We start from the raw sequence: 26,941 nt of genomic DNA, 5'->3' as shown, positions 1-26,941 counted from the left end.
CTACAGCAAAGGTAGTAAACATCCTGTTCAGAGTCACACTGAGCCACTGTGGGATTCATTATTGCCTCCTGTGAATAAAGCAAAGATTAGGAATGAAATGTGAATGTTGATTAAGTGTCTAAACTATCACAGTCCCAGATGCTGAATGAATTCCTTTTTTTCTTCAGTAATTCTCTTTTCTCTGTATTTCCTTTCTATCTCTTTTATCTTGTGTGGAGTGAAATTCATTGCCAGAGAATATGTGAAGTAATCAACTCTGTTGTTGTGTGTTTGGTGTAAAGCAACTGACCTAACAGACAGATTGTTCCCCAGACGTTTAAACTGACAGTATGATCTTGCCCATCTTCCCCAGAGTCAGCGGAGAAGATGGATATCAGCTTGGTCTCTATATGTTCACAACAGAGACAGACATGTAGGTTCAGCTTAGCTTAGGATAAAGACTGGAGGCAGACTGCTAGTGTAGCTCCATCAAAAGAGATATAATATGCCTTGATGTGGCTGCAGTGACCAGTACAACACAGTACAACACTAAACAAAGTCATAGTTGGTGGACTTGGCAGTTTACAGGACATACAGAGATGAAACTGACATTACTCTTATCTGACAGTGCATATTTACTGTCTGACTACAAAAACAAAAGTCACCATTAGAGTGGACAACACAGTGTTATAGTAGAGGGATGCTAATGTTGTGAAAACTCAGTCTTCTGGAATTAATGCAAAACATCAACTTTATCAGTTTGTCAGCTGAAAGTCTTGTTAAAATGTTGTTTAAACTATGTATCCAAGAGGAATGTGCCCAAATCTTGATGCCAGCAATAAAATCATGGAAACCGTGTGGTGATTTTGTTTTGGTGGATGTTCTGCAAATATTCAAAAACCTACTGATACTTGAAAATGCAACCAGTAGTGAAATTTTATAGTTTGTTGCGGTTTTTTTTCAAGGTTTGTGGTTCATTTATGTCATTCTACACCACAGGGTTGCACGATGAAATGGAAGTTAGAGCCCCTTTATGCCACTGAAGAAAACTAATTTTCTTCAGTGTAAAGGATGAGTCTCACAGCCTTAGGACAGAAGCTGCTGTAGTCCAGTGGTATGACAGCAGATACTTATGTACGTCTCGCCAGAGAGACAGTATTTGAACAGGCTGTGATTGGGTTGGCTGCTGTCTTTTAGCGTCCTTGGGGCTCTGTGCACCTCACCTCATCAATATGGCTGATGATGGGTACCAGTGATGTTTTGTGCAGCTTTGATCACGTCAGTTTATGATATTACCAGTCAGGATGTTTTCTATGGCACGGCATGGGAATTTAGCTTTCCTCCGATGTAGAAAGGAATGTGTGTCTTTTCCTCTTTTGTCCAAAATCAACAATCAGCTCCCTGGTGTTGGACTGAACAGTATGTTGTTCCCTGTGAGCCAGTCTGGAAATGTGTTGATTTCCTCCCAGGATGAACTCCAGTGATGCTTATGTTATTTGGTTTCTTTTTATGAGGAAATCCAATACCCAGTTGCAGAGTAAATACTCTGTGAGGCAGTATGGACAGTACAAACACTGTAAATGCTTTGTGATGATACAGTGTGATACAGCAAAAACACATTCACTGCCATAATGCAATAGCTATGAATACAATAAAGGCACTAATGATGCGGTATGGACATAGACTAAAACATTCTGAATTGAAATGTGCGGTATAAACCAGCGGGGACACGGTTACAAACTGGAGCGGAAGTTGTGGGCGGAGCAAAGCAGAGTTCATGGCAAAATGGCGGCGACCATGAAGAACGTGGAAGAAATTCGGAATCGAGTAATACTGGGCGAATTTGGTGTGAAGAATGTAAGTCTATTTTGTAACAATGCTTTCATGACAACAGCGTCTGTGAGCTACGACTTCCACGAGTCCCCTGAGCTGGTGGACGGATACGCACGTGACTGCCCCCGCGCGTGTACAGAGCTGAGCACTTAGTGCCGCGCGCTGTTTGTGTTAGACATGGACTAACTAACAACAGGACTGCCAGGTTTATGTCGCTTCGTTACAACATTTACGTAATGTTTAAAAACACCATGAATGTGACAGTAATGTTAGCGTTATTGTAATAGACGTACGTCACAGGGACCAGCTCAGGCAGGAGGGTCGCAGTTTTGCGTGAGCCTCTTCTGCTCAGTCACTAAATAATATCATCATTAGTTTATCGTTTTAAGATCTGGGCAGTAATACTCTCATATTCCTACAATATGTCTGTCTCGGCTGAACATGCTGTGCTACAGTTCAGCACCTTACAATGAGCTCAAAATCATAAAGTACCACATTCTGTTACATCATTTCTAATGTTACCTCTGTTCGGAATGTTTGTTTATTAAGTTATAATTTAGCTGTGTTGTCGTGGCATACCCACCATTATGTTAGCATTCTTATATAATATAATCACGTGCATTCCTCTGTGCTCAGAAAACAGGTTGTGATAGCAGAGCAAAGTTACAGTGAGTGTCAGTCTGATGAAGGACGGGAGGACAGAGAAGGCACAGTATCCATCAGACAACCACAGCCAGCCGGTGTTACCGGCCTTTACTATTAGTTTATCACAAGGAGGATACAATGCAGTAGTGTGTCAGATAGCCACGACACTGTCATCGCTTCAGTAACAAAGAGAGCACAAACCACAAATCTAATTTTGTCAATAAACCAGATTGTACTCATTGTCAGAATTTTTTGAAACATTTTATTTAAGATTTTTTTTTTAGTATGCACAACGCATATACAAGGAGCATGTTGTCAGAATAACGCTAATAGTGAAAGAAAATGTGCGTGCATAGCATAAGAAGCTCAGCAGGTGATAGCTGAAGCGTGTGGTGTTGTGTTTATGTGTTTAAAGACGCAAACATGATGAAGTTTACCTTTTAGACACACTGCATCCCAACATATTCTACAAAGGGTACCAAAACTTAGAGAATACTTTATCTCCGATTGATCGACCAGTGATTATAACGGATGTTTTGAGAGGATGGTTACTGTCACTGACTGGCTTACCAGTCATTCGGTCCACCTGTCGCCTCAGTGACAAACTGCTTACTGGCAGGACCTCGCCAATATGTTTCACTGTACTGAAATCAGCAGAAGGAGAGCTAGTTAGCTGCTAGCTGAGGCCTGTGGTGTGTTTGGCTAAGGGAGCTAAGAGCTAACAGAGCTAGTAGCTTACAGCAGGGCTGAGGGCGTCTGTTCACAGGAGCATGAAGCATGAAACAGTGAACTGCAGTCTAATGTGACGACACAACAGACCACCTTTACGGTAAATATATGCACTGAAGTACTTCAACTCAGTACAGTTTGGAAGTACTTTTAGTTTGGAGTTACAGACACTAAGACCTCAGGGAAAAGACTGAGACAGAGTCTTGAATTAAATCTGTCTTACTAAATTCTGTGATTTAGTTTTTTCGTTCATTCTGATTTACAGTTTACAGATAACATTTCGCTTTAAACTTCTTTCTCTGTTATTTATTCCACCAGCGTTTTAATTGTGTTTTATTATGCCACTAATAACAGCTATAGATGATAATTAAGTAAAGAAATAACATTTTGATTTGTGATATTGGCTGATAATGCTTCTACTGATCTGCGATCATCCCCTAAAGTCCTGATCAAAGCATCCTTGATCAGAATGTTTGTCGTGTACATTGTTTTTTGTTGTTGTTGTTGTTGTTTTTTTATTGACAGATTGATTATTTGTTGCTGTTCAGGTTCACACGACAGACTTCCCTGGAAACTACCCTGGCTATGACGATGCTTGGGATATGCTGAAGTTTCAAAAGGTACATTTCTGATGGGTGAAGTGTGTTGAATCTGTCTGTAAATCAAGTATTTTTCAGATCCATCTAACCATTTTCTGCTGCTTATTCATGGCCGTGTTGTGATTTCTGCAAGCTAAGTAAGGTAGTCCAGATGTCCTTCTCCCAAACAGTTTTCCTGCTCGTCCTGTGGGATCACGAGGTGTTCTCAGATCAGATGAGATATATGATATGTATGTACTCTCCTGAGCTCCCTCCAGCTGTCTGAGCTCCTGGCACTGTTTCTAAGGCTGAACCCAGCTAGCCTCCAGAGGACACTCATTTTGTCCACTTGTGTATGTTAGGTGAGGTTTGGGACATTGGCCAACTGGTATAACTAAAGCTTTGTCTTCTGGTTCAGCTCTCTCTCCCCCACGCTTACTGCTGATTATCCGACTGCCACCTCATCATCTGCCAAAAAACAGAGTAATTCTGAGGTCCTCAGATTGGACACTTTCCTCACCTCAACTGTGCTTTTAGATCCTGTCCAAGAAAATCACAAACAACATTGGTGACAAGAGACAACCCTGGTTGCCTTAGATGCATGGGTGGAAAAAAAAAAAGATTAAAAAAAAAAGCACCAGCTGCATGCAATGGGACACCAGTACATGATGAAGGCTGGTTAAGATTACATTTGGAACTATTTAACCATTTAGAAACCAGCTAATGTTGTAATATTTATAGCAGCTCATATGACACTGCATCACATTTCTCTATTTTAAAGGCACCCAGCTGAGCACTTTGTGCACAGAAAGGGCACCCTTGAGGGCACTTTATCATCTCCTTGAATTGATTCTGCTAGATCTAATGTTCTGCACTCAGTTGGAGCCTCCTTTCTAGAACCCTGGAATAAGCTTTCCCAGGGAGTGTCAGCACTGTGATCCCGATAATTGGAGCACAACCTCTGATTCCCTACTCACTTTTGGAAATTATGTATTTACCTTTGTTGGGATGACCAAACAGACTAAGTTCTTAACATCAAAGAATTCCAGTTTTGCTTATTTCTCTTTTTGCTCTTTAATCTCTGTGAATTTCCCCAGTGCGGGACTAATAAAGGCCTATCTTATCTTATCTTATATAGAACAGCATTCACAACCTTTACATCGGAAAACGGACTGGCTTTTGTGGCAGGTTGTAGAATGTTAATCTACCCACCCAAGTTCAAACATTTATTTTCTATCTTCACAAGGACATTGTTAAACAAGGCGGAGCCAGAGGACTGACACAGAGTGATTCTTTCCAGATTACCTTTTACCTTTACCTCCCCACTTTGTGCTTAAGCTAAAACCAAACATTCAGCACCTGTCTTCATCAAGGGTAAACAGAAGCTATGGGTTAGAAAGCACTAAAGTAACCCCAGGAAAAGCTGAAGGGGCTTCATATATACTGTACATCTGTAAAATATCTACAAAATATGTAACGTAAAATATCTTCAAAATCTATAAAAGATGCATATATACATACACTAGATAGACAAGGAACCCAGCCCAACCCCTGAAAAACAGCCCCATAAGGTGGTCTGTCTAAAGACTTTTGTCTATATAGTGTATCTGTAAGAAGCTAACAATTGTCAAACATTTTAGATTTTATGCCCAACAAGAAATAATGAATTCACTACTTTCAGTTTATTTTCAATGAAACGTAATTGAAAGAATTGTGACCGTTTTGAGCCAGTGAACGCACAAGCTCCTATTAAATGAAGATCTCCTCTCTGTTTGCAGAACTTCAGAATTGATGTCGTGCATCTGGATGAGAACAGCATGGAGTTCGACATGGTGGGTATAGATGCAGCCATCGCCAATGCCTTCAGAAGGATCTTACTTGCCGAGGTAGGATACCCATTCAGTCAGGTTTTGTCATACGTGTCATTAGCAGTGTGGGATTTTTTTTTTCCCAGAAAGCTCAGTGTACGGATATTTATCAACATCACGTCTTGACAAAATGTGTGCTCTTTGACGTTTGTTTTAAAATAAAGTGTATTCGATGTTTCATGAACGTGTTGAAAATTTTAATTACAGTCGCCCGCACTGAAATGAGAAAAGTCCAGGAGAATTTAACATTCTTTGAGCAGATTAAGGCAAACAAAAGCTTGTCCCCTATCTAAATCTCCCAGTGAGCTCTACTGCTAAACAGATCAGTCTCAGGTTTACTGAGTCCGTCACACCCAATAAAACAATGACAGGAAAAGTCATGTTTGAGATCATTGATTTTCCTATTGGAAAATTTCGAGAGAGGAATAATGTAACGTTAGAGGAATATCATTGTATCGGGGGGGTGTGAGTTAGCACAATGTGAAATGTAATACTTTTGCGTAATAGAGTTTAGTTGTTCTTAGGATATGTGATCTGTTCAGTATGCATGTTCAGTCTCTCTGATAATGCAGTTAGCTAAATAACAGACTAAATAAAGAGGAATGAACTGTCTTTGAGCTGTTCTGCTCCTGCGTGTCTATGGGCTTGTCTGAGTTGAACTGCGCCTTTGCCTGGAAATGCAGACGAGAGCTGGTGGTGGAGACAAAAAGCTCCGGTCAAGTCGGGCAGTTTCCAGCAGCCTTCAGTCTGCACAGTTTCTTGTACAGGAAGTCATAGAAATACCCACATCCTGTTAGATCTGATTCTGATTTATTAAAATGTTGTATCAGACTCATATCAGTTTGTGCACAGTCCCTAGCCTACTAATATAGTGCATGGGCGATCTGTGACTTTAAAGTTCATGGTTAAACTACATTTACCGCAAATTCATGTAAATCAGAATCATATCAGATTACTGCTGTATGCGAATGAGCTGAGCAGACCCTATTCTCAAATTACATAAGTAATTAAATAAAACTCTAAATATCTGACAGATAATCAATAATGAAAACCATTTCCTGACATCTGCACAGATGTTAGTCCGCATGCCCCACTTGCCACAAGTTTATCTGTTTCCAAACACTTCAAACACTGTATGTAGATTATTATATGAATGTATTTATTCCCTTTACCACTGCTGACTACTAAATGTCACCGTCAGCCACCCAATATGTGTTTTATTAACAGAATAAACCCTCAAAAGCAGTCAAACAAAATCAAAATTTCTCCAATTTAACATAAAAGAAAAATATGTATAAAACATATTGTTGAGTTAACTTCTAAACCAAGCTGCTCTTATATCAAGCGACATGGAGGTGTTTCCCATCATCCCCTGGGTGTTGAAGTCGGTGTAGAGCATCTGCAGCCGCCTGGCTCAAAACCACGGCTATCTTGCGGAATTATCTTAGCCCATGCGTGCGTGACTTCAGAGCAAGTCGGGAAATCTAAGCGGCGTGTATTGTGCGGCGATCGCCGGTGATCGATTATGCTCAGATCTGACTCATCCCAAACAAGCCTTATGCCTTTGCTGCGCTTTGGAACAACCAATAACAGCCTGCTAAATGCTGGCAATTTCAATTTTGTGCATCTGGGCAGTTTCTAAGTCTCTTTAAGATTTTCATGTCATACAGATATGATGTGACAGCTTTGCATGATTTTTTTTTGTGTGTGTGTAGGTGCCTACCATGGCTATAGAGAAAGTGTTCATCTATAACAACACATCCATCGTCCAGGATGAAGTCCTCGCCCACAGATTAGGCCTCATCCCCATCAAAGCTGACCCTCGCCTGTTTGAGTACAGGAATTCTGGTAAAGCAACTCAGTGAACCACTCACACACATTACAGTTAACCACAGTGCTGCCATTTTACTCTGCTGTGTTAAACAAGGGCATTGGCTCTTAGTTTGTTCAGTCATTATCCAGTACTAAATTTGTTTCTCAAATCTGAATCCTCTCTAATCCTTTGAGGAATCTGTTTAGCTTTAGCTTTCAAAATTGTAAAGTAACTAAGTTATAATGCTTAAAACTCTAAAATTCACTTTAAATCTGTAGTCATGTTTGTTCGCTGAGAATACAGAAACTTGTATCTATTGTTGGTCTGTTTAACCTTGACAGCCTTAAAGGGACAGTTCACTCCAAAATCAAAAAATACATATTTGTCCTCTTACCTGTAGTGCTGTTTATCCAGTTAGATTGTTTTGGTGTGAGTTGCAGAGTTTTAGAGATATCAGCTATAAAGATATCTACCTTCTCTTGTATATAATGGAGCTAGATGCCACAAAAAAATGCACCACAGTACAATGCAATGACAGAAAATGAATGTTAGCATACTGTGTATATATACTATGTAAATGTTGAGGAAGGAGGTGCAGTTAAATGAAAACATTAAAGCAGACTTCCTATGGGAATTTCAAAATAAATGCATATCTTAAAGGTTATGGTGATATGGATCAATATTTTTCGCCTTTCCTTGATGATGTTGGATTGTCGATCATTGTGGAACGATATTTTACACCTCTAATGCTTACTTTGCTTTTTATTTCATTCTATTCTAGGTGAAGAGGCACAAGAAGAAGGTTCAGAAATAGACACAATTCAACTACAGCTGAAGATTAAATGCAGCAAGAATCCCAGAGCCAGCAAAGACTCCTCTGACCCACGAGAGCTGTATCTGAACCACATGGGTAGGTTTCAGATGACACAAGTGAATGAAAAATGACTTGTATTGCAAAAAATGAAATGACTGATTGCTGAAAGTAGTCCTGCACTGATAATCTATATATGGTATAATATACCTCGGTAAGATCAAACAATAATATGAACATTTTTTCTCCCTTTGCCTGTTCTCTCTCATCTCAGTTTACTCCAAGGACATAAAATGGGTCCCCATTGGGAACCAGGCAGATGTGTTTGCAGACTCCAGCATCGGACCAGTACATGATGATATCCTGATAGCTCAGTTACGACCAGGACAGGAGCTGGACATTGTCATGCACTGTGTCAAAGGAATTGGTAAGAGCTAGCCAGTTTAGTGTAGAGGATACACATATGGGAAAGGAATATATATATTATCAGTGTAGCCAGTTAACCAAATGTGCATGTCTTTGGGACTGTGGGAGGAAGCCGGAGTACCCGGAGAAAACCCACTAAGGTATAGGGAGAACATGCAAACTCTGCACAGAAGGGCCCAGACCAGGATTCGAACCTGGAACCCTCTTGCTGTGAGGCGACAGTGCAGACCACTGCACTCCAAACAGCTCACTCTCAGGAGCTTGCAAATATTGCACTTGTTTTACCAAGAGTGCACAGAAAATCCATACTGAAATCAGCGGGAGCAGAGCTAGTTAGCTGCTAGCCGTTAGCAGCAGAGTCCTGCAGTATGTTTTACTAAGGGAGCTAACAGCTAACAGAGCTAATAGCTAATAGCTAGTACAACTGAGAGTTTCTGTTCAGAGGAACATGAAGTGATAAACAATGAGCTGTTTAATGTGACAACTCAACAAGTTTACAGTAAATACATGCACAGAAGTACTTCAGCTCAGTACAGTTTGGAGGTGAAAGTACTTTAAGTTTGCAGTTACATGCACTTAAAATCAGTGTACATTTGACCAGACTTCTGTCAGCAATGGAAGTAAGCAGCGTCTCGATCTTTGCAAATCAAGACTCCATAGTTTAATGTTGGCTTTGTCATCGCTGCTGAAAAACAATATTAAAATTGAATCAAATCATGAATCTGGAAAACTGACCTTAATGTTTCTTTAGTGAAACATCTGAAAGATCTCCATGGGAAACTGTACTCATTCATAGGCCATATACATCTTACATACATAGTACCGTACATGCATTTTGATCATGTTGACAATGCAGACACCTTAATATTTTCTAGTCAGTATTTTCTGCTCCCTGATATTGACATGTGGTCTCTGTTTAGGTAAGGACCATGCCAAGTTTTCTCCAGTGGCCACAGCCAGCTATCGCCTCCTCCCAGAGATCACCCTGCTGGAGCCAGTAGAAGGAGAGAAGGCAGAACGCTTAAAACGCTGCTTCTCTCGAGGAGTTATAGACCTGGAACATGTCAATGGTAAGAAAGCTCTATTCTGAAATCAAGTAGGAAGCAACTCTACAGAGGGTATGAAGAAAAAAGGTGAATACATGGACCGTTAATCTGAGGGCAGCTTCATCTGGGAGATGTTCTGCGAGTTCATGAAGCTCTCTTAGTGTTTAGACTAATAAGTAAATAAAACAACTTACAAAATGTCAAGAAAATAAATATTCTTTCACTTATCTTCTAAAAAATAGAAAAAAGACCCTGTCTGAATCCAAGTTTCTCTTTTTTAGTTTTAACGCCTTGTTAATTTTTCATAAAACACACTACAGTCAGCTCCATGGCCAACTGGGCTAATGAAAGCTATAGCTACAACCAAAGGTTTTGCAGCAGACGGTGTACTGAGTAGTAGTTGGTTACTCTGATGGTTTGAGTTACCTATGAATTCTGGCCAAATTTTACAAGTTGTTCCTTTTAATATAACAGATGGGATGTTGTATACAGCCCAACAGTACCCCAGCATGATTAGACAGATGTTAGGATTGCAGGGTCCTGTCTGCTCCAAGTCCCTCCAGTGTGTAGATGGCATCATTTGTCTTCTTGTTTTGTTCACCTCAGGGAAGAAGGTTGCCAAAGTGGTGAACAGTCGCCTGGATACATGTAGCAGAGAAGTCCTCCGACACGATGACCTGAAAAATGTGGTGAAGCTCGGAAGACTGCGAGACCATTTCATCTGTACGTTCACATATCCTGTAACAACACTAAAAAAACAAATCCCAGTAAATGAAAACAATTATGAAAGTCAGGGTCAGCACCTTTAGGGAATAGCTAAAGTACAATTAGTTTCCTATCTGGCAAGATTGAAATCAGAGAGAAAGCTTGTCTGAAGAAAAACATTTGCTCACTAATTAACATGTTCCATTTCATTTGTTTCATTTGTACAAAGACCCATGCCTCGAAACAGCAAGATACTGGTTTGCCAGGGAGGTCTGTGGAGACCAGGCAGCCAGCAACCCTGTTGTTGTTGGTTGTGAAATAGCGCTAACAGCTGATGTTCCTAAAACCACAATGACTTGTCTTGTATTTCTACACTTGCTCAGGCGCCAAGATGAGAAATCAAAATACATGTTTTTCCTCTTACCTGTAGTGCTAATTATCCTTCAGATTGTTTTGGAGATACGGGCTGTAGAGATGTCTGCCTTCTCTTGAATGTAATGGCTTAACCGTTTCACCAATTAACCCGAACTATGCCGTACTACAGCATAGAGGGAAATGTACATGTACTGATGGACTTTAATGGTGTCCTCCTCGACTGGGCTGTAACGTTAGCTAGCTTAGTTACCTAGCCTCTGATCCATTGAGTAGATGTGTGCTTTCTTCTGCATGGTGATGTGGAAAGAAAATAGTTCCTACATGAAGCTGCTCACAACAAGGTCTGTGAATTAACTTAAGTAACTGGGTCATGATTTCTGGGAAGAGGCACGGCTCTTGACTTTTTCAAATTTACGTTTTGGGTGCTTTGACCCGAAGGAAAGTGCCATCTAGTTCCATTATATTCAAGAGAAGGCAGACATTTCTACAGCTGACATCTCCGACACTTTACAACTCACACCAATACAATCTCGTTGGATAAATAACACTATAGGTAAGATGTACATCTAAATTGTGCGTGAACTGTCCCTATAAATGTTTGTCCATATAACAGTTTGTATTATTTAAGTTAACTGTATATCAGTTGATATTGGATCTCTTTTTTTCATACAGTTACTGTGGAGTCAACTGGCATCCTGCCTCCTGATGTCCTTGTCACAGAGGCTATCAAAGTCCTCATGGCCAAATGTCAGAAGTTTCTCAATGAGCTGGACTCTACTGACCTGAAGTAAAGTAATGACTGAGCATGCTCAGACCCACTTCCACAAATCCAACATTGAAATATGCCCAGCCTGTCAGAGCCTGTTATTGTTGATACTTTGCTCTTAGTGGAAGGCTCATTTGGAACTTGGCTATACTGCTGAAACCTAAACTGAAGGCACATCTGTCATGGTTGGTAGACTTGCTTGTAAGTATGTATATACCGCTGACTCTAGTGTATTCTGTACTGCTCTTGAGTTGTTGAGGAGCTCAGTTTTCCTTAAATAAAGATGGAATTTGATAAAAAACATCAATAACAATATCTACATGGCTGCCTCTTTTTCTGCTGCCTGCTTCCTGTCAGGTGCCCGTACATTAAGGCACCACCAATACAGCCCAGGTCGTCTTTACGTGTCATATATTTTATTTATGGCAACACAACACCACTCATCATGTATTTAAAACTTGATGTATATGTACAGTATATTGTACTTGGTTAAAAGCTCATTTGGTATATCTGCTCACATTAGTTTATCACAGATATATCAGTGTAGGTTGATATGAAACTGGGTCACAGAAATGTTTGACATAAATTAGAGACAGTGGATTGGTTCACTCTGTGCGTTATGACCATGAAATAAAAGTTTGTGAAATGTTAATGTAGTTGGTCAAAAATCACAAAACTGTTAAGAAATGTAATGCTGCAGTGCTCAGAAAAATCTATATAATTTTGATATATGTCATTCTGCATAATGAGTACTTTTACTTTTGGATACTTTAAGTATGTTTTGATGCTAATATTTTGTATTTGTATTTAAATAAAAATTTTAATTTTACTCTTAAAGAGTATTTCTACAATGTGGTATTGAATCCAGTTTCCACAATGATGCACTGAATGCTGGGGAAGAGGCATACATCTCAACTAAAAGAACATTTGCAAAATGAACAAATGAGGCTTGATGGTGAGAATCTTTTAAAGTATTTGTTAGAAACAGTAAGTAAAAAAACCTTCTTGTATATTTATATAAAAGCATTTTACCATAGTTTCTTTGAGGGTGGGTGAAATACCCCCCCAAACACACACACACACACAGAGTCCAAAGACCTGCAGTTTACATTATTTTGTAACTTTTAAGTTGCTCATAGCTGTGAATGTAAGCATGGTTGTTTGTCTTTTTGTGTGATGAACAAGGACCTGTCCAAGATCTCTTTCCTGCTGATGTATGTACATCAGACAATCAGACATTCATAAAATTCATTTATCCTAAGACTCATATGAAAACATACATACATATGGACCTCCTGTCGCAGTCCTGCTTGAAATCTACTGCGATTACTACTGTTTAGTTTTATAATTTATTTTAATTCTATTGCTACTGTGTACAGCTACTACCATTATTATTGTTACTACTATTGCTATCATAATCACCATAGTACTTTCTGTATACTTCATCATTATCATTATCTACTGTCAGCAATTATTATCTACTATCTCTATTATTACTGCTGCTATGCATCTCTGCTTGTGTGCTGCTTCTCTCTCTCTCACACACACACACACACACACACACACACAATACAGCCAGTCGAGGCAAATGTGGTCTGCTCTGAGGTTTCTGCCTTCTAAAAGGCAGTTTTTCCTCACCACTGTTACCAAGTGCTTGCTCATGTTGGAATGTTGGGTTCTCTGTATTACAAAATTGAATCAAAGAGTTTGGTCTAGACCTGCTCTAATTGGAAGGTGTCATGAGATAAGTTTTGCTGTGAATTGGTGCTAAATAAAACTGAATTGAATTGAATTATACAATGTCATTATAATGACATACCATGCATATATATATATATATATATATATATATTAGTATATATATATAGAACTTTTGATCGATCTTAGAGAATCTTGACTTGTGTATGTAAAATGTATTAACTGCAAGTGCAAGTTTTGTTATTTAACTAAGGTTTATTATGGCATTAGTTGATGACTGTTATGAACAAACTTTTCCAATTATCTCCAACACAGGTGGAGAGAGCCATTGATAAAAGCAGATGGATAACTGACTAAGCTTCACAAAACATACATACATACATGTCAAGTAATTTTGGAAATGGTTGAGCTACATGGGTAACTTTTATGCAAGATTTCGAAGTGAATATTGTTGAAACACCAAGGTTTGCGCCAATTTATATTATCTGAATGTGAATTCCCTAATGTCTGCCCCGTGGGTGAAATCTTATTGTACTTCTTAAGATTTTTCCCTATATGTTTGCATTTTTTATATACTAACTGGCACGTTAGTTTATGTTTGAAACGTCACTTCCGCCTCCTCCTTAGCAAAGCAAGATGGCGGCTGTTGTAGACAGAGTAGATGGATGTGTTGGGTCATTGGACTCAGACGCGGTGTCACCGAGACAGTCAACCCCTCCGCCGGACCAGAACAACCCGCTGTTAGGACTCCCCATTGTGGCCATTGAGACTATTCTCAATTTTCTGTCTTACGATGAAATCAGCCTGCTGCGCTCGGTAAGGAGAACAAAAACAATCCGACTTGGTAGGGAACAAAGCTAATGCTAGCCATATGCAATGCTTTGGATACTAGTTTTCTTAAATCTTCAGAGAAAAAAAAAATGCATACAGTATTTAAAGCCGGTGTTAAAATTCTGTGCAGCCGCGGGCCGCAGTGCTTATTGTGTTGTTACCTAATTAGCGGGACCACCTAGCTAAGCAGTGACTGGAGTAACGTTTCACGACACACCACGAACACGAAAAAGATGAAATGTCTACAGGAGCAAGGATGGACCTGGGTGTATTTTACTCCTCTGTAGTTATTCCCTGCTCTTCAGACATTTCCTATCCCTCGTGGATATGTAATTTGTTGTTCGCTCATTAACCATTTTGCACACTGGCTCTGCTTTTCACTGCAGCTCTTTCAACACTCCCTTACCTTAATTGTGCCAATGTAAGATGCATAATATGGAGGTTTTGACAAGACTTCATACAAGATCATATGGATTTAGTTGCAGTAGTTGTGCTCCTTTTTTTGTTTTTGTCAGCCTCTCTACCTTGCATGTAGTCCATGTTTTTTTATGAGTGGATTAAGAGAAAATCATACCTCTAGGTAAAACATGCAAAAGCCCTCCCCTAACTGCCTTTAAAATGTCTTCAGACAGAGGGCCCTGACACACCTAGCCAAAGGCTGCCGTTGGCCAATGGATACACTGGCGGCAAGGGTCTGTGTCTGATTGGCTGTTCAGCTAAGCAAGTCATGAGAAGCATTAAAGGATAACTGTAAATGAGGAAAGCAAGCAAGGGAGTAAAGTCAAGAGGGCACGCGCTGAAGCCTCTTCTCATTTTTCACTGATCAATCCCGTACACAAGTATTTTCACTGTGACATGGCCATCTGTTAAGAAGCAACCAAAGACCAACTGAAATTGTTACGGTGGTGAGCAGGAGTAATGTGAATGACAAATACTGTTTTATCATAATGGTTTGTATTTCCATAGTCATACTCCTGATCTTCTGGTTTTGCAGGTACAGGAAGTATGTGCTGGTTGACATTGACTTCAGTCTTTGGCGTGTACTCAAGTGCAACTTTTTGGCCCCGACATATATGACTTGTGTTGGGGGGTGTTTAGCCCATTTCACACATGCAGCTGATCTTCAAATTGCAAGGAGCCATGTGTGAATAGTGAAAATCAGCATTGGTTCCTTAAAGGTCCATTTTTTTTCCAGTAATTTACCCCTAGGCCTACAACTGGTAGTAATGTACTAGTAATGGACTAATGAGTTGGAAAAAATGCATCTGATTACAAACCTTGATGTGTTTTTTGAAGACGTGCACAATTGTCTAATTATTTGTCCTCCATGAAGTATTTTATCTGGTGTGCACTTAATTAGATTTCTGGCCAGTACTTCTCATATTGTCTATCTGTTAGTAATGCAACTAACACGGTAAGTCGATGAATGCACATGCGCATTGTGAAATGCTCCAGTGTGTCCTTCACGAGGGCCGGTGTTTTCCATCTTTTCAAGTGGCCTTGAAAAGTATGCTAAATTTCAGTTGCTCATCATGAAGTTCTCAGTTGCTGGAAGCAGAAGTGCAACACCTTTTTCTCTTAAATACATACATATATTTCCAAGTTGTGCATGGCTGGTAAGCATAATGTACATTTCTATCACTTTAATCAGTTCAGCAATATAAATGTGCTGTTTTCACTACTTTGTTGCTCTGGATTACTTGTAAATATTTGTGTGGCATTTCAGTCGCTGCAGGTATATGTGTGTTAATGTCCTAGCCAAACTGTATTTTGTTGCATTAACAGCATGCAGTCACAAAGAGGCTTCTTATGTCCAAATACACACATCAAACAGAGGGAATCACAAATAAAGATCTGTCTCTAATGGCCTGGTGCCCTTATAGTTGAGATGAATAAAGACCTCAATTGCTGTTTGAGGGAATGCAGTATGTACCTATTTATACTTTAAAACAGATTACCTGTTGTTCACCTGTTTTCTCCTGTCTGTCTTCTCCAGGTGTGCAAGCGCATGGACATGATCTGCCAGCGTGTCCTGAATCAGGGCTTCCTGAAGGTGGAGCGATATCACAGTCTGTGCCAGAGGCAAGTCAAAGCCCAGCTGCCCAGGTCAGTATCCTACCTGCACCAATGTAGGAAAAGTATGCTCACTGATGTTGAGGTTTAGCCACAATCTGTGGAATAACATGGACCAGTTAGTGTCTTGCACTCTTTATCCGCTCTTGGTCTTCAACTGTGGGTCTTTGGACTCCTCTCAGTTGACGACAATATTGCAGTATTGCTCAGTGTAAAATTGTTTTTAAATTAATTTATATATCTGGCCAATATGTAATATCATGGCCTATTTAGTCACAATAACGAACAGCAGTCTAAATCGTGGTCTTTTTTGCTCAGTTTTGACATGCCTTGTAGGCTATGTTCAGGCTTGAAATAGCTAATGAATTTCTCTATTAAAGCATAATATTGCATTCAAAAGAGTTCCTTTTGGTACAAGTTTCTCATCTGTGCCTCTAGTTTAACTCATGTTGTATTATTTACAGTGTTATTCCAGTCCAGTCAGAAAAGCCATGTGGTTGTGGTTAGAAACTGTACTCTGTACTGTACTTTTGTATATATAGAATATTTGAAATACATATGATATTTTCTAATATAGTTCTTTTCATATTAAATGATAATTAGATTACTAAAGGAATTCATTCTCATGTCTAACATAAATTTCTCAAGAAAAGAAGAAGAAGAAAAAGGAAAGAAGAAGTCACGCTCACAGCATACACTGTAAGCTCTTACAGTCCAATACAATAGCCCAAAGAAAATTTACTTGATGCCTGAAAGATGCCTGAACGTTACTCAACCTGTTTCATCACACACCACTGAAATGTCTCTGCTTGACTGCACACTGAAAGGTGGTGTGTCTCCTCTGAGCTCTTCATTCTCCTCCAGCAGAAATGAACAACCACTTACTAGTTTATTTTCCAGATGTATTCAACAGTCTGCGTGGATTGCATGTGTCTCTGGAGGCTCATCACAACGAGCCAAGCACTCTGACTACTTAAGTCGTGTTTTCTTGACTGAACGTTGCCTCGGTCAATATCACAGTCTAACATTGCTTTAATGTCAGGCAATTGTCAAGTTCTGTATTAAAAACCAGGGAACCTCTTTCTACCTGTGTGTTTTTGATCATGAACTGTCTCTAGGAGAGAGTCAGAGAGGAGAAACCATTCACTGGCTCGTCATGCTGACATCCTGGCTGCTGTGGAGACCCGCCTCTCTCTGCTCAACATGACTTTCATGAAATATGTCGACTCCAACCTCTGCTGCTTCATCCCTGGAAAGGTTAGATTTCTAGTTTGCAGTCTTCAAAGGAGCTAGCACATAAATGTAGTGGAGTAGATGTTCAGTGTTTGAAGGTTGTACTTGCATAGTGCTCTTCTAGTCTGACTGACCACTCAAAGCCCATTACAACATGAGCCAGCATTCACCCATTCACTCACTCATTTGTTTACTGGTGGCAGAGGATACCATGCAAGGCACCAGCTGCTCATCAGGAGCGATGACCACTCACACACTGATGAAATAGCCATCAGGAGCCATTCGGAGTTCAGTGTCTGACATGTAGGCTGCAGTGACTGAACCATGACCTTCCAACTGGTGGATGACCGCTCTACCTCTTAAGCCACAACCGCCCTATATTTGCCTCCAAAACATAGGGAAGTGGCAGTATAAAGTATTAGAAAATTTCAGTCGTCAAGTAAAGTGCACTTAAGCATAGTACGTGACTGAATTGTACTTTGTTACTTTACATCACTGGTTATTCTAAATTCTCACACCAAGACTTTCATGTTAACTGCAATTCAGCATCCGTCACAAATATCATTATCGATCTCAAAAAACATTTTGGTCGTTTCCTATTACAAATATCAGCGTGGCTTTGTGCCTGGAAGTTCAGGTTTCGCTTCAGCTTTCCATAGTAAACCCATTAGTTAATGTAGAAACCCATGTACATGTTTGTGTCAAACACGGGTTGAGGTTGTGTTGCGTTAGGGTTTGCGTACAGTGACATGAAGGGGCTGTGTCTTCCAGACATTAATACGCCTTGACATCAGCTCTACTGATATACATGTTGATTCTCTGCTGTGTGCTCTGATTCTGTGTCAGCTGAACTCAGCCTGTTTCCTGTCTCATTTTTGATGTTCTGATCATGTGCTATAAGGTGATAGATGAGATTTACCGTGTGCTGCGCTACGTGAACTCCACTCGAGCCCCCCAGCGAGCTCATGAGGTCCTGCAGGAGTTGAGAGATATCTCCTCCATGGCCATGGAGTACTTTGATGAGAAGATTGTCCCCATATTGAAGAAGAAGCTGCCAGGGGCTGACCTGTCTGGCCGCCTCATTGGCTCTGCACCAGGTAATGGACATGTTTTCAAACAGTGTGTAATAAAAAATTAGTCACGATTTAATAGGAAAAGAAAGAAAATAGAAAATTTGAAATTGTCATGGCTGAGCTCTGTCAAATGTGGATAGTCAAAAGATTCTCTGTAAGATGTCACAAGTATATGTAGACAGTTTGATATCAGCTATTCAGAACTGGATGATTATGTTCATATTTCACAAAAGAAATTGGCATTAAAGGCTAAAACACATGAAAAAAACAAACTTCTGCTTTTGTTGACTGGTGCAACACATCGGGCAGAAACTAGACATTATTTTTGGTACAGGCCTAGACTTCACTTCCTGTTGCCAGTAGGCGGAGCTACATGAGTGAGTTACTAATGCAAAGATGCATTTATGGAGGTTGTATAACATCCGTTTCATAATAGTTTTCAGGAATATTGGACTTTCTTGTACAAGTTAAATGTCACTTTCTGTGTCCACTATGTGGCTGGCATAATGTAAAGTTAATGACATTTGTCACAGAAGGCATGATTCTTGTTGTCAGTGTGTGGTGTTATGTCTGACTCATTATTGGTATGAAGACATCCCCAGGCCTGGACTCCTCAAGCATGTCGAGTCTGGTGTAGTTTTGACAACATACAGTCGAGTAACAACAGCTTCCTGTTTCCTGTTTTATGGCAAAACATTAAAACAAATAACAAACAGGCTTCCTTGCCAGGGGAATGAAATTCAGTGAAAACTCGATTTAAGGTTGATCTAGTTAACCTGTTAGGAGACGTTTGAAAATCACAAGTAAAGCGGTTGTAAATGGCTAAGAAAATGCCCTAGAAATGAACACTAAATTGAAAATGGGATTGTAATTTCTCTACAGGATCCTCAGTAGACAGGAGGAAAGTGCCAAAGTGAAAGAAACCATTTTTCACTGTTCACTTTGAAATTTGAACACCTGGATATGATACAGCCTCTGTCTGTTTGTGTCCCCTTGTAGACATCCACAAAATCCACATGTACACAGTAGAGAATAGACTGATATTCACCAGTGAAGAGGATCACAAAATGGTCATTTATCAACCAGAAATGATTAACATTCTGTTTTGTGCATTTCTCTGTATTATATCATTATATCACATTGAATATCTTTTGGATTTTGAATTGTTGGACCCTTAAAGACAATTGAAGGGGTTCACCTTCTAATGAAACTTTTGGAATATTGTGAAAGTAATATCTGATAGATTAATCAATAATAAAAATGATTAATTACAGGTTTGCTCTAAACCAAAATAAAACGTCTAGTCCTGCTGCATTTTACTTTTGTTGAGCAGGTTTGCTTGTTTAAATCCTCTGTAAAATCTTGAAGACTTCTTACCCTCTGACCTGTTCCCTCAGTGGCAGGTCCATCTACCTCCCTGACCACCATGTCCCTGCTGGCCAAGAACACGCCGTCACGCTCTGAGATGACCAAGGTGCAGCAACAGGTGAAGGTGAACGGGGCGTCGATGACCGTACTGCGGAGGGAGATGCAGGAAATCCGTGTCAAGCAGCTGGAGCAGCAGAAGCAGCTGCAGGACCAGGAGCAAAAGCTGCTGGAACAGACCCAGGTAATCGCCGAGCAGAACGCCCGCCTTGCCGAGCTGGAACACAAGCTCCGCGAACTGATGGACAGCAGTGCCGCTGCTATGGGAGGACCCAGGCCCAGCACGGCTGTCCCCTCCACGTCCAGCAGCGCTACTGTGTCTTCCACTGTTGCCAGCACGTCTGCTGCTGTGCTGACAAGTGGCAGCGTGGCCTCTCTGCCCAGAGAGCCAGAGGGCGAGGGAGGGTCATCACTCAAACGCAGCAGAAAGAGCTCAGACCTTCCACGACAGTCCAAACGGCTGCGCAGCAAGAAATAAGAGACTCAGTGTGTCATTTAGTTGAAGTTTTGTTTTTGGTTTCTGGTCGTACTGATCACACCTTATCCCCAGCCCCCCCACATCACGCATCACCTGTACTGTCTGAGATGAGTCAGGAGTGTCCCTGTATGCTTTGCATTACCAGTATTCTTTCTCTGCTCTGTACAAGGGACTTGCTGACAGCAAGAAAAATCTAGAATATCACTTATCTTTACAAAGATTCTTAGCCCCTTAACTAAATCAGAATATAGTGAGGTGGTTAGCCATTTGCTCCTAAGAAAACTGTTTATTGAAGGGTACATTAAAGTGACTGTGCAGGTCTTTGATGTAGATCCTTTTCTCAGAGGCTCATATGTTTGCAAAAAAAGTACAACTACAACAAAACTAAAAATCAAAATGTAAATCTTTACTTGAGAAACACACATGAATCATGACAGGCCCTAAATTACAACGTAATTGATGCTGCATGTTATCAGTAATCTCCATTTTCACATGTTTGGAAGTCCACAAGCATTCGTTTCATTCACAGTTGATTCTTCCGAACTTCTTCCGGCTAAGTGCAATAAAAATCATTGAAATAGTAATAAGTAATTTATATTCTTTGCCAGTAGCCTGGTTGGTCTATCCAGATTGCTGCTCAGGTCAGTTCAGTTCAGTCTAATCAGTTCTTGACCCACCATAAAAATGAAGGATGGGATATTAAGAAGTTGACTCTTACCTTCCCTGCCCCAGCAACAGGGAGGTAGAAGTTATTTGTGAGGAAGTTTTTCTTTCCACTGTGCCTCAGCAACCACTGATTGATATCGCTGTCCTCTGATCCTGAAAACTGCAGCAGTGATAATGGCACCCACTGCTCTGCTGTGTATAAACATCATTTTTTGAAAAGGCTGCCAGTGAAAGCAGATGTTTGAGCTCTGGCATGCCCGAAAGCACCGTGTGTTCAGGCCTCTTTTTTTTTCACGAAGACTTACTGTAAGTGAGACGTTAAGGAGGACAAAGAAACTCAATAACTGCTCTCTAACAGCTAAACAGTGTTTGGTATTTGTCCTTTGAGGATCATACCAGTGTTACTCATATTCCAATGTATTTACTGCAGTAACATACAGCAGTCGACACTTAAACCAAGTGCTGCTGTTTTTGAATGTGTTCTTCCTGCTTTCTAGACAGTTAATGAGTTCCATTCATGTCACTGCAGAAACTAGCATGTCATGACTTGATTTTCAGACATAGCAAAAGTTCCTGGGAACAGATTTCTCTTTTTCTCTCAGTCAGCATCAGAGAAATATACCAGCTTCACTTTATACCAACAGCTTTTAGTTAAAACCGTTCTTGTGCCTGACAAAAATTAAGTCAGTCTACTAAACAGTGAGATGTGGTTGAAAGCTCTGGGAAAAGCTAATAAGTAGACCTTGATTTATACTCTTCTTAAACCCCTTTCCATTTTCACAAAATAGCCTTAACTCTAGATCGACTTCCTGGTTTTTTTTTTGTCATGGCTGAGCTCTGCTTTCAGCTTCATCTCACAGTCCTCAGTTGGTGGAGTTAAGTAAATTTTCATGGACAAAAAAGAACAAATTTTGACACTCAGTACCTTCTTGAGGTTTCTAGTTTCTAGAGTCAGGTCATCATGTAAGTTTAAGTGTTGACATGATCAAGTTACAGACAGTTACAGACTCCCAGCACATACCTGCTGGACGCAGGCACTCAGCTTCACTGGTTAATAGTTGTAGCAAATGGTTAAAAATGCATGAAAAACACTTGTATGGTCCTTAAAAGTCAAAGTAGAATTCGTTTTTTTTTTTTAAGTACACTGTATATGTAATGCCATTGGAAAGGGTCTGTTCATGCCAGTTACTAATTGTGTCACTTCATCGCTAGTGCCATGCAGATTATTTCTTATTCAGAGTTATCTCTGAGACTTCTGTCTCTGCCCCAAAACAAGGGAAGTTGCATGGATAGATACCACCAAAAGGAAAAAATACTTTAACACTTTGCTATTTTACATTCTAACACTGCGACACCAAAAATTGGATTTTAAAGTCAGCCTGTTGTGGTTGGTGTAGGGGAACTACCAGAGCATATGACTGGTTTGCAGTGACAGTAGAGGGTTGCTGGAAATGTTAGTCGGTGAAAGTCGGTGCTCAACATAACTGCTCAAAGTGAGATTAGTTTGCCCCGGCTGTTGTTTTAGAAAGCGTAGTTTCAAAACCCTGTGCAGCGATACTCTTCCCCGCTCCTGTACAAACTCATCTTTTGCCTTGTGAGGCTATGTTAGCTGTGAGCCCATATTGTGGCAGCACTTTTGTTTTCTTTGTTTGAAGCTTTTTTGTTGTTTGGATGACCTGAACCACTCATGGCATGAACCTTTGGTAAAGAATCTTTGGCAGTTCACGTCTTGGTGAACACTAGCGTGTGTTATAATGACACTGGGAAGAAAAACACAAGAAGATGTAATCTAGTGGCTTAATTTGAGACTGCGTCTCAGTTTAGAAAAAATTACTGTAATCTTCATGTACTTTAAAGTGTAGATTGTGAATTATTTCATGTATGTATACCAAGAAAACTATCTTTTGAGTCAGCCACCTTGGGGCTAACTGTACGGTTTTGTTGCACACATTACTGTTACAAATGTAAAAATCAAACCTATTAAAGCTCAACTTAACTTATTCACATATCTCTGTTTGCTTACACCCATTACAAGCCTTTTTTTGAGAAATTTCTGTATCAATTATTTCTTAGAAAACTATTTACAGAACAACCTCACATTGAGCTTCACATCACTGGTTTTGATCACCAGAGTAAGAGAACTATTCACAGAAAAAGGTTTTCTATTAACTCGAATGAATAAACTTCAGTCAGCTACCCAACGAGCAGGTTCCTCATCACAGCTTGTTAAACATTTTACCCAGATGTCTCTATCACATACTTGTTTTAGCAAAGGGGCTCACCCAGCCCTGTTGTCTATATGAAAACCAGTATTTCAGTGACTTATCTTTGTAAAGTTGTTCATGAGAGACCCATCAAAACAAAACAGTCCTCAGCATGCTAGGGCTTCACTGAGGCTGGTGAAGATTAAATGCTGGTATAAATACAGCAGTCATTTACCATGTTCACCATGTTAGCATGCTAACTGCTAATTGTAAAAAAAAAAAAAAAAAAATCAGTTATAATTTGATAAAAATAATAAGTATTTAAGTATTTTTTTATTCATTTCTTTATATTCACAGCTTTCACAGATATTAGAATCGACCTATGGTTTGGTCTTATGTCTGCGATACAGACCCTTTGTGTTGAGTCCCATTCCCAAAGGGTCCATATTTGATGCTTGGGGAATGAGACTCAACAATGATCTATTTTTTTCCAGAATTACCTCTTGCACCTTTAACTTAGTTTTCACAGGTGCAATGCCATCATTTGTATCACTGAAAAGTTAATATTATTCACCAGCTACACCTGACCAAGTGTATCTGGCTATAAACCTGTCTGCACAAATGGAGTGTCTCTTGACTAATTTTAAACCAGGTTGTTTGGTCATCAAACAACACTGAATGAAATCCAAAAGTGATGTACAATCCGAACATCTGCAGTCCACTTTGGAGGTATAGCAAAGTATTTAGAAAGTACCATGTCAATGTTGTTATCATATTCAGCAGTCAGTTTAGATAAAATTCATCAAAATCAGATATGAAGCTCTTTTTGAGTCTTGGAGGTTGATGCACTGTGAGCACTAGACAGGCACAGATCTGATCACCAGAGCTCAATACACACAAGTAGATTGAGAACCAAATAATGCACCTTTACATGATAAAATATCTGAAAAATAGCTGTAACACTACCACCCTTTTTGTTAAACATGGTACAGTTTACACATTCAAAGTATATACATTTGCTCAAGTATGATAATGTTCAATCTGCAAAGCAATCTTTGCGGATTGCTTGCTATATCAGAGTCAAATTAATGCATATTTAAATTCATTTAAATGTATTTATTTGATCAGCAATCAGAAAACAATCTGATAATTGCAAAAATACATCACTATCAGATCCAAAAATCATCAGGTTGATAATCAGTTGCTCAATGGTATACAGTGCATGTATGCAAGCAAATATATGCTATATAGACAAAAGTATCCAGACACACCTCTTTATGGGGCTGTTTTCCTGGGGTTGGGCTCTTCCCCCTACATCCCAGTGAAGGGGGAACTTAATGCTTCAGCATACCAAGACATTCTGGACAATGCTATGCTTCCAACTTTGTGACAACAGTTTGGGGAAGGCCTTTTTCTATTCCAGCATGACTGTGCCCCAGTGCACAAAGCAAAGTCCATAAAGACATGGCTGGATGAGTTTGGTGTGGAAGAACTTGACTGGCCCACACAGAGCCCTGACCTCAACCCCATCCAACACCTTTGGGATGAACTGAAACGGAGATTGTGATTCAGGCCTTTTTGTCCAACATCATTGCCTGACCACACAAATGCTCTACTGCATGAATGGGCAAAAAAATCCCACAGAAACACTCCAAAATTTCATGGAAAGCCTTCCCAGAAGAGTGGAGGCTGTTATAGCTGTAAAGCTGTCTGTGTATTTAGAAGATCATGTTGGTGTAAAGGTCAGGTCTCATTAGTTTTGTCTATATAGTGTATAAGATAAGATAAGATAAGATAGGATTTTATTAGTCCTACAGAAGGGAAATTTGTATGTATGATTTACTTGCACTTTTGATACTAAGCACTTTTACTGTCAGCGACTTTAAGACTTTCTCTTACGTATTACTGTTATGGGTGACTTAAGCACAAGATTTGATCGAGTATGACTTTTGTTTACTTTTTATAACACTGAGTGTGAATGAAAGTAAAATTAGATGGTGAAGCTTCGGTCAGTTCTTCATCAACAGAAAGAGAATACAGTTTAGCCTGTGCGATTTTAGAATATCGGTAACAATGAAAGTTTTATTAGCAAACTTTAAAGAGCTTGCATACAGCTGGTCGAGGATGGCTAGAGTTTGAGAACCAGAGGGGTTTGATAGTGCTACATGTTGATGTGACAGAACTTGTATCCATCCATCCATCCATTTTCTATACCGCTTATCCGTCAGGGTCGCGGGGGAGCTGGAGCCTATCCCAGCTGACTACGGGTGAGAGGCAGGGAGAACTTGTATCCATTGTTATTATTTTCTTGCACCCTGAACTTCCTGCTGAAAAAACAGGAAATGTTTCATTGTTTTTATGTTCCAACAACAACTGCATTCAGATAAGAGGAACAGCAGCATAATTCATAGAATTACAGCCAGAGGTGTGCGAACATTTCACACAAACTGTAAAATGCATTTAATAAAAGAAAAGATTGATTGATCGATTTATTGTGAACAGTTCCCAACCCAGAAAGGTGAGAGAATAAATTAAGAGAATAAATTAAAATAGCAGAAATAAATGTTTCATTGTGATGCTTTAGTTTAACATAATTTCTCTATCTCTTTTAATACACACAGATTATCCTTTATTCACCAACAGTTATTAATTTAATTTTTTTAAAATCATCTTTTGTCTACAATCCCATCTGCATTTTAAGGAGCCTGATCTGTTTAAAGGCATAAGATGTTGCAACTGTCACTGTTGCTGTTTGTAGATGCATCATTAAGCAGTCCAGGCTGTCAAACCAAAAATCAAATCAAATCAAAGTGTCTGTGTTTGACCACCTGTGAATGAGACTAAACAATGTCTTTGTTGTCTTTCTTCAGAATGACTGGCGCCCAGGACAAGGGCAGGATTTTTGCAAACACACACACACTTCTAGTGGGTCATAAGATATGACCGATATGATTATTTTGTCTGAGCTTATACATTATTCTTACAGGAAGATCCTGCATATTATACCTTTAACATCCATCCATCCATCCATCCATCTTCTTCCACTTCATCCGGGACCGGGTCGTGGGGGCAGCAGCTTGATCAGGGATGCCCAGACTTCCCTCTCCCCAGACCCTTCCTCCAGCTCTTCCGGTTGGACCCCAAGGCGTTCCCAGGCCAGCCGAGTGACATAGACCCTCCAGCGTGTCCTGGGTCTTCCTCTGGGCCTCCTCCCGGTGGGGAATGTCTGGAACACCTCCCCAGGAAGGCGTCCAGGGGGCATCCGAAACAGATGCCCAAGGCACCTCAACTGGCTCTTTTCGATGTGGAGGAGCAGCGGCTCTTCTCCAAGCTTTAACATGTGTAATCAATTTGTTTGTACCCTCTCTTGGCTTTACTACAATAGCAACAATTGTCCACTTCTTGCTTGGAAAAATCTCAAAAAATGGGAATTGGGTAAATCTAATTTTTGTTACAATGTCCATCTCATTGGAAAAAAAAAAAACCTCCAGATATCTGAAACCCCTCTGAACCATGAACAGGGAGGAGGAGGATGACATCCAACAAAGTTCCCCACCTGGAATCAAACCAGGGATGTTGCTATGTGCCACACTACTAATCCACATGCACATCTTTAAAGTTTTTAAAGTTAGATTCTGACTTTTGCATTGAGCTACACTGTAGAATTATTTCTCCTTTTAATAAAC

General features: G+C 39.9%; 2 protein-coding genes across 2 annotated transcripts; both read left to right on the top strand.

Moving 5' to 3' along the window:
• The first annotated feature begins 1,683 nt into the window (after positions 1 to 1,683).
• Positions 1,684 to 11,889, top strand: polr1c (RNA polymerase I and III subunit C). The gene is made up of 9 exons (XM_046402523.1): positions 1,684 to 1,836; positions 3,735 to 3,806; positions 5,543 to 5,650; positions 7,348 to 7,480; positions 8,227 to 8,355; positions 8,531 to 8,683; positions 9,603 to 9,752; positions 10,335 to 10,451; positions 11,481 to 11,889. The coding sequence occupies exons 1-9, from the start codon at positions 1,684 to 1,686 to the stop codon at positions 11,597 to 11,599; spliced, it is 1,134 nt and encodes a 377-aa protein (XP_046258479.1). The 3' UTR covers positions 11,600 to 11,889.
• A 1,987-nt stretch (positions 11,890 to 13,876) lies between these two features.
• Positions 13,877 to 23,051, top strand: fbxo28 (F-box protein 28). Its single transcript, XM_046402284.1, has 5 exons — positions 13,877 to 14,088; positions 16,100 to 16,209; positions 17,295 to 17,433; positions 18,311 to 18,506; positions 19,880 to 23,051. The coding sequence occupies exons 1-5, from the start codon at positions 13,909 to 13,911 to the stop codon at positions 20,383 to 20,385; spliced, it is 1,131 nt and encodes a 376-aa protein (XP_046258240.1). The 5' UTR covers positions 13,877 to 13,908; the 3' UTR covers positions 20,386 to 23,051.
• The last annotated feature ends 3,890 nt before the right edge of the window (positions 23,052 to 26,941 follow it).

The sequence above is a fragment of the Scatophagus argus genome, chromosome 10, assembly GCF_020382885.2.
Source record: "Scatophagus argus isolate fScaArg1 chromosome 10, fScaArg1.pri, whole genome shotgun sequence".
Classification (NCBI taxonomy): Eukaryota; Metazoa; Chordata; class Actinopteri; family Scatophagidae; genus Scatophagus; species Scatophagus argus.
This window is presented reverse-complemented; position numbering and strand designations above follow the sequence as displayed.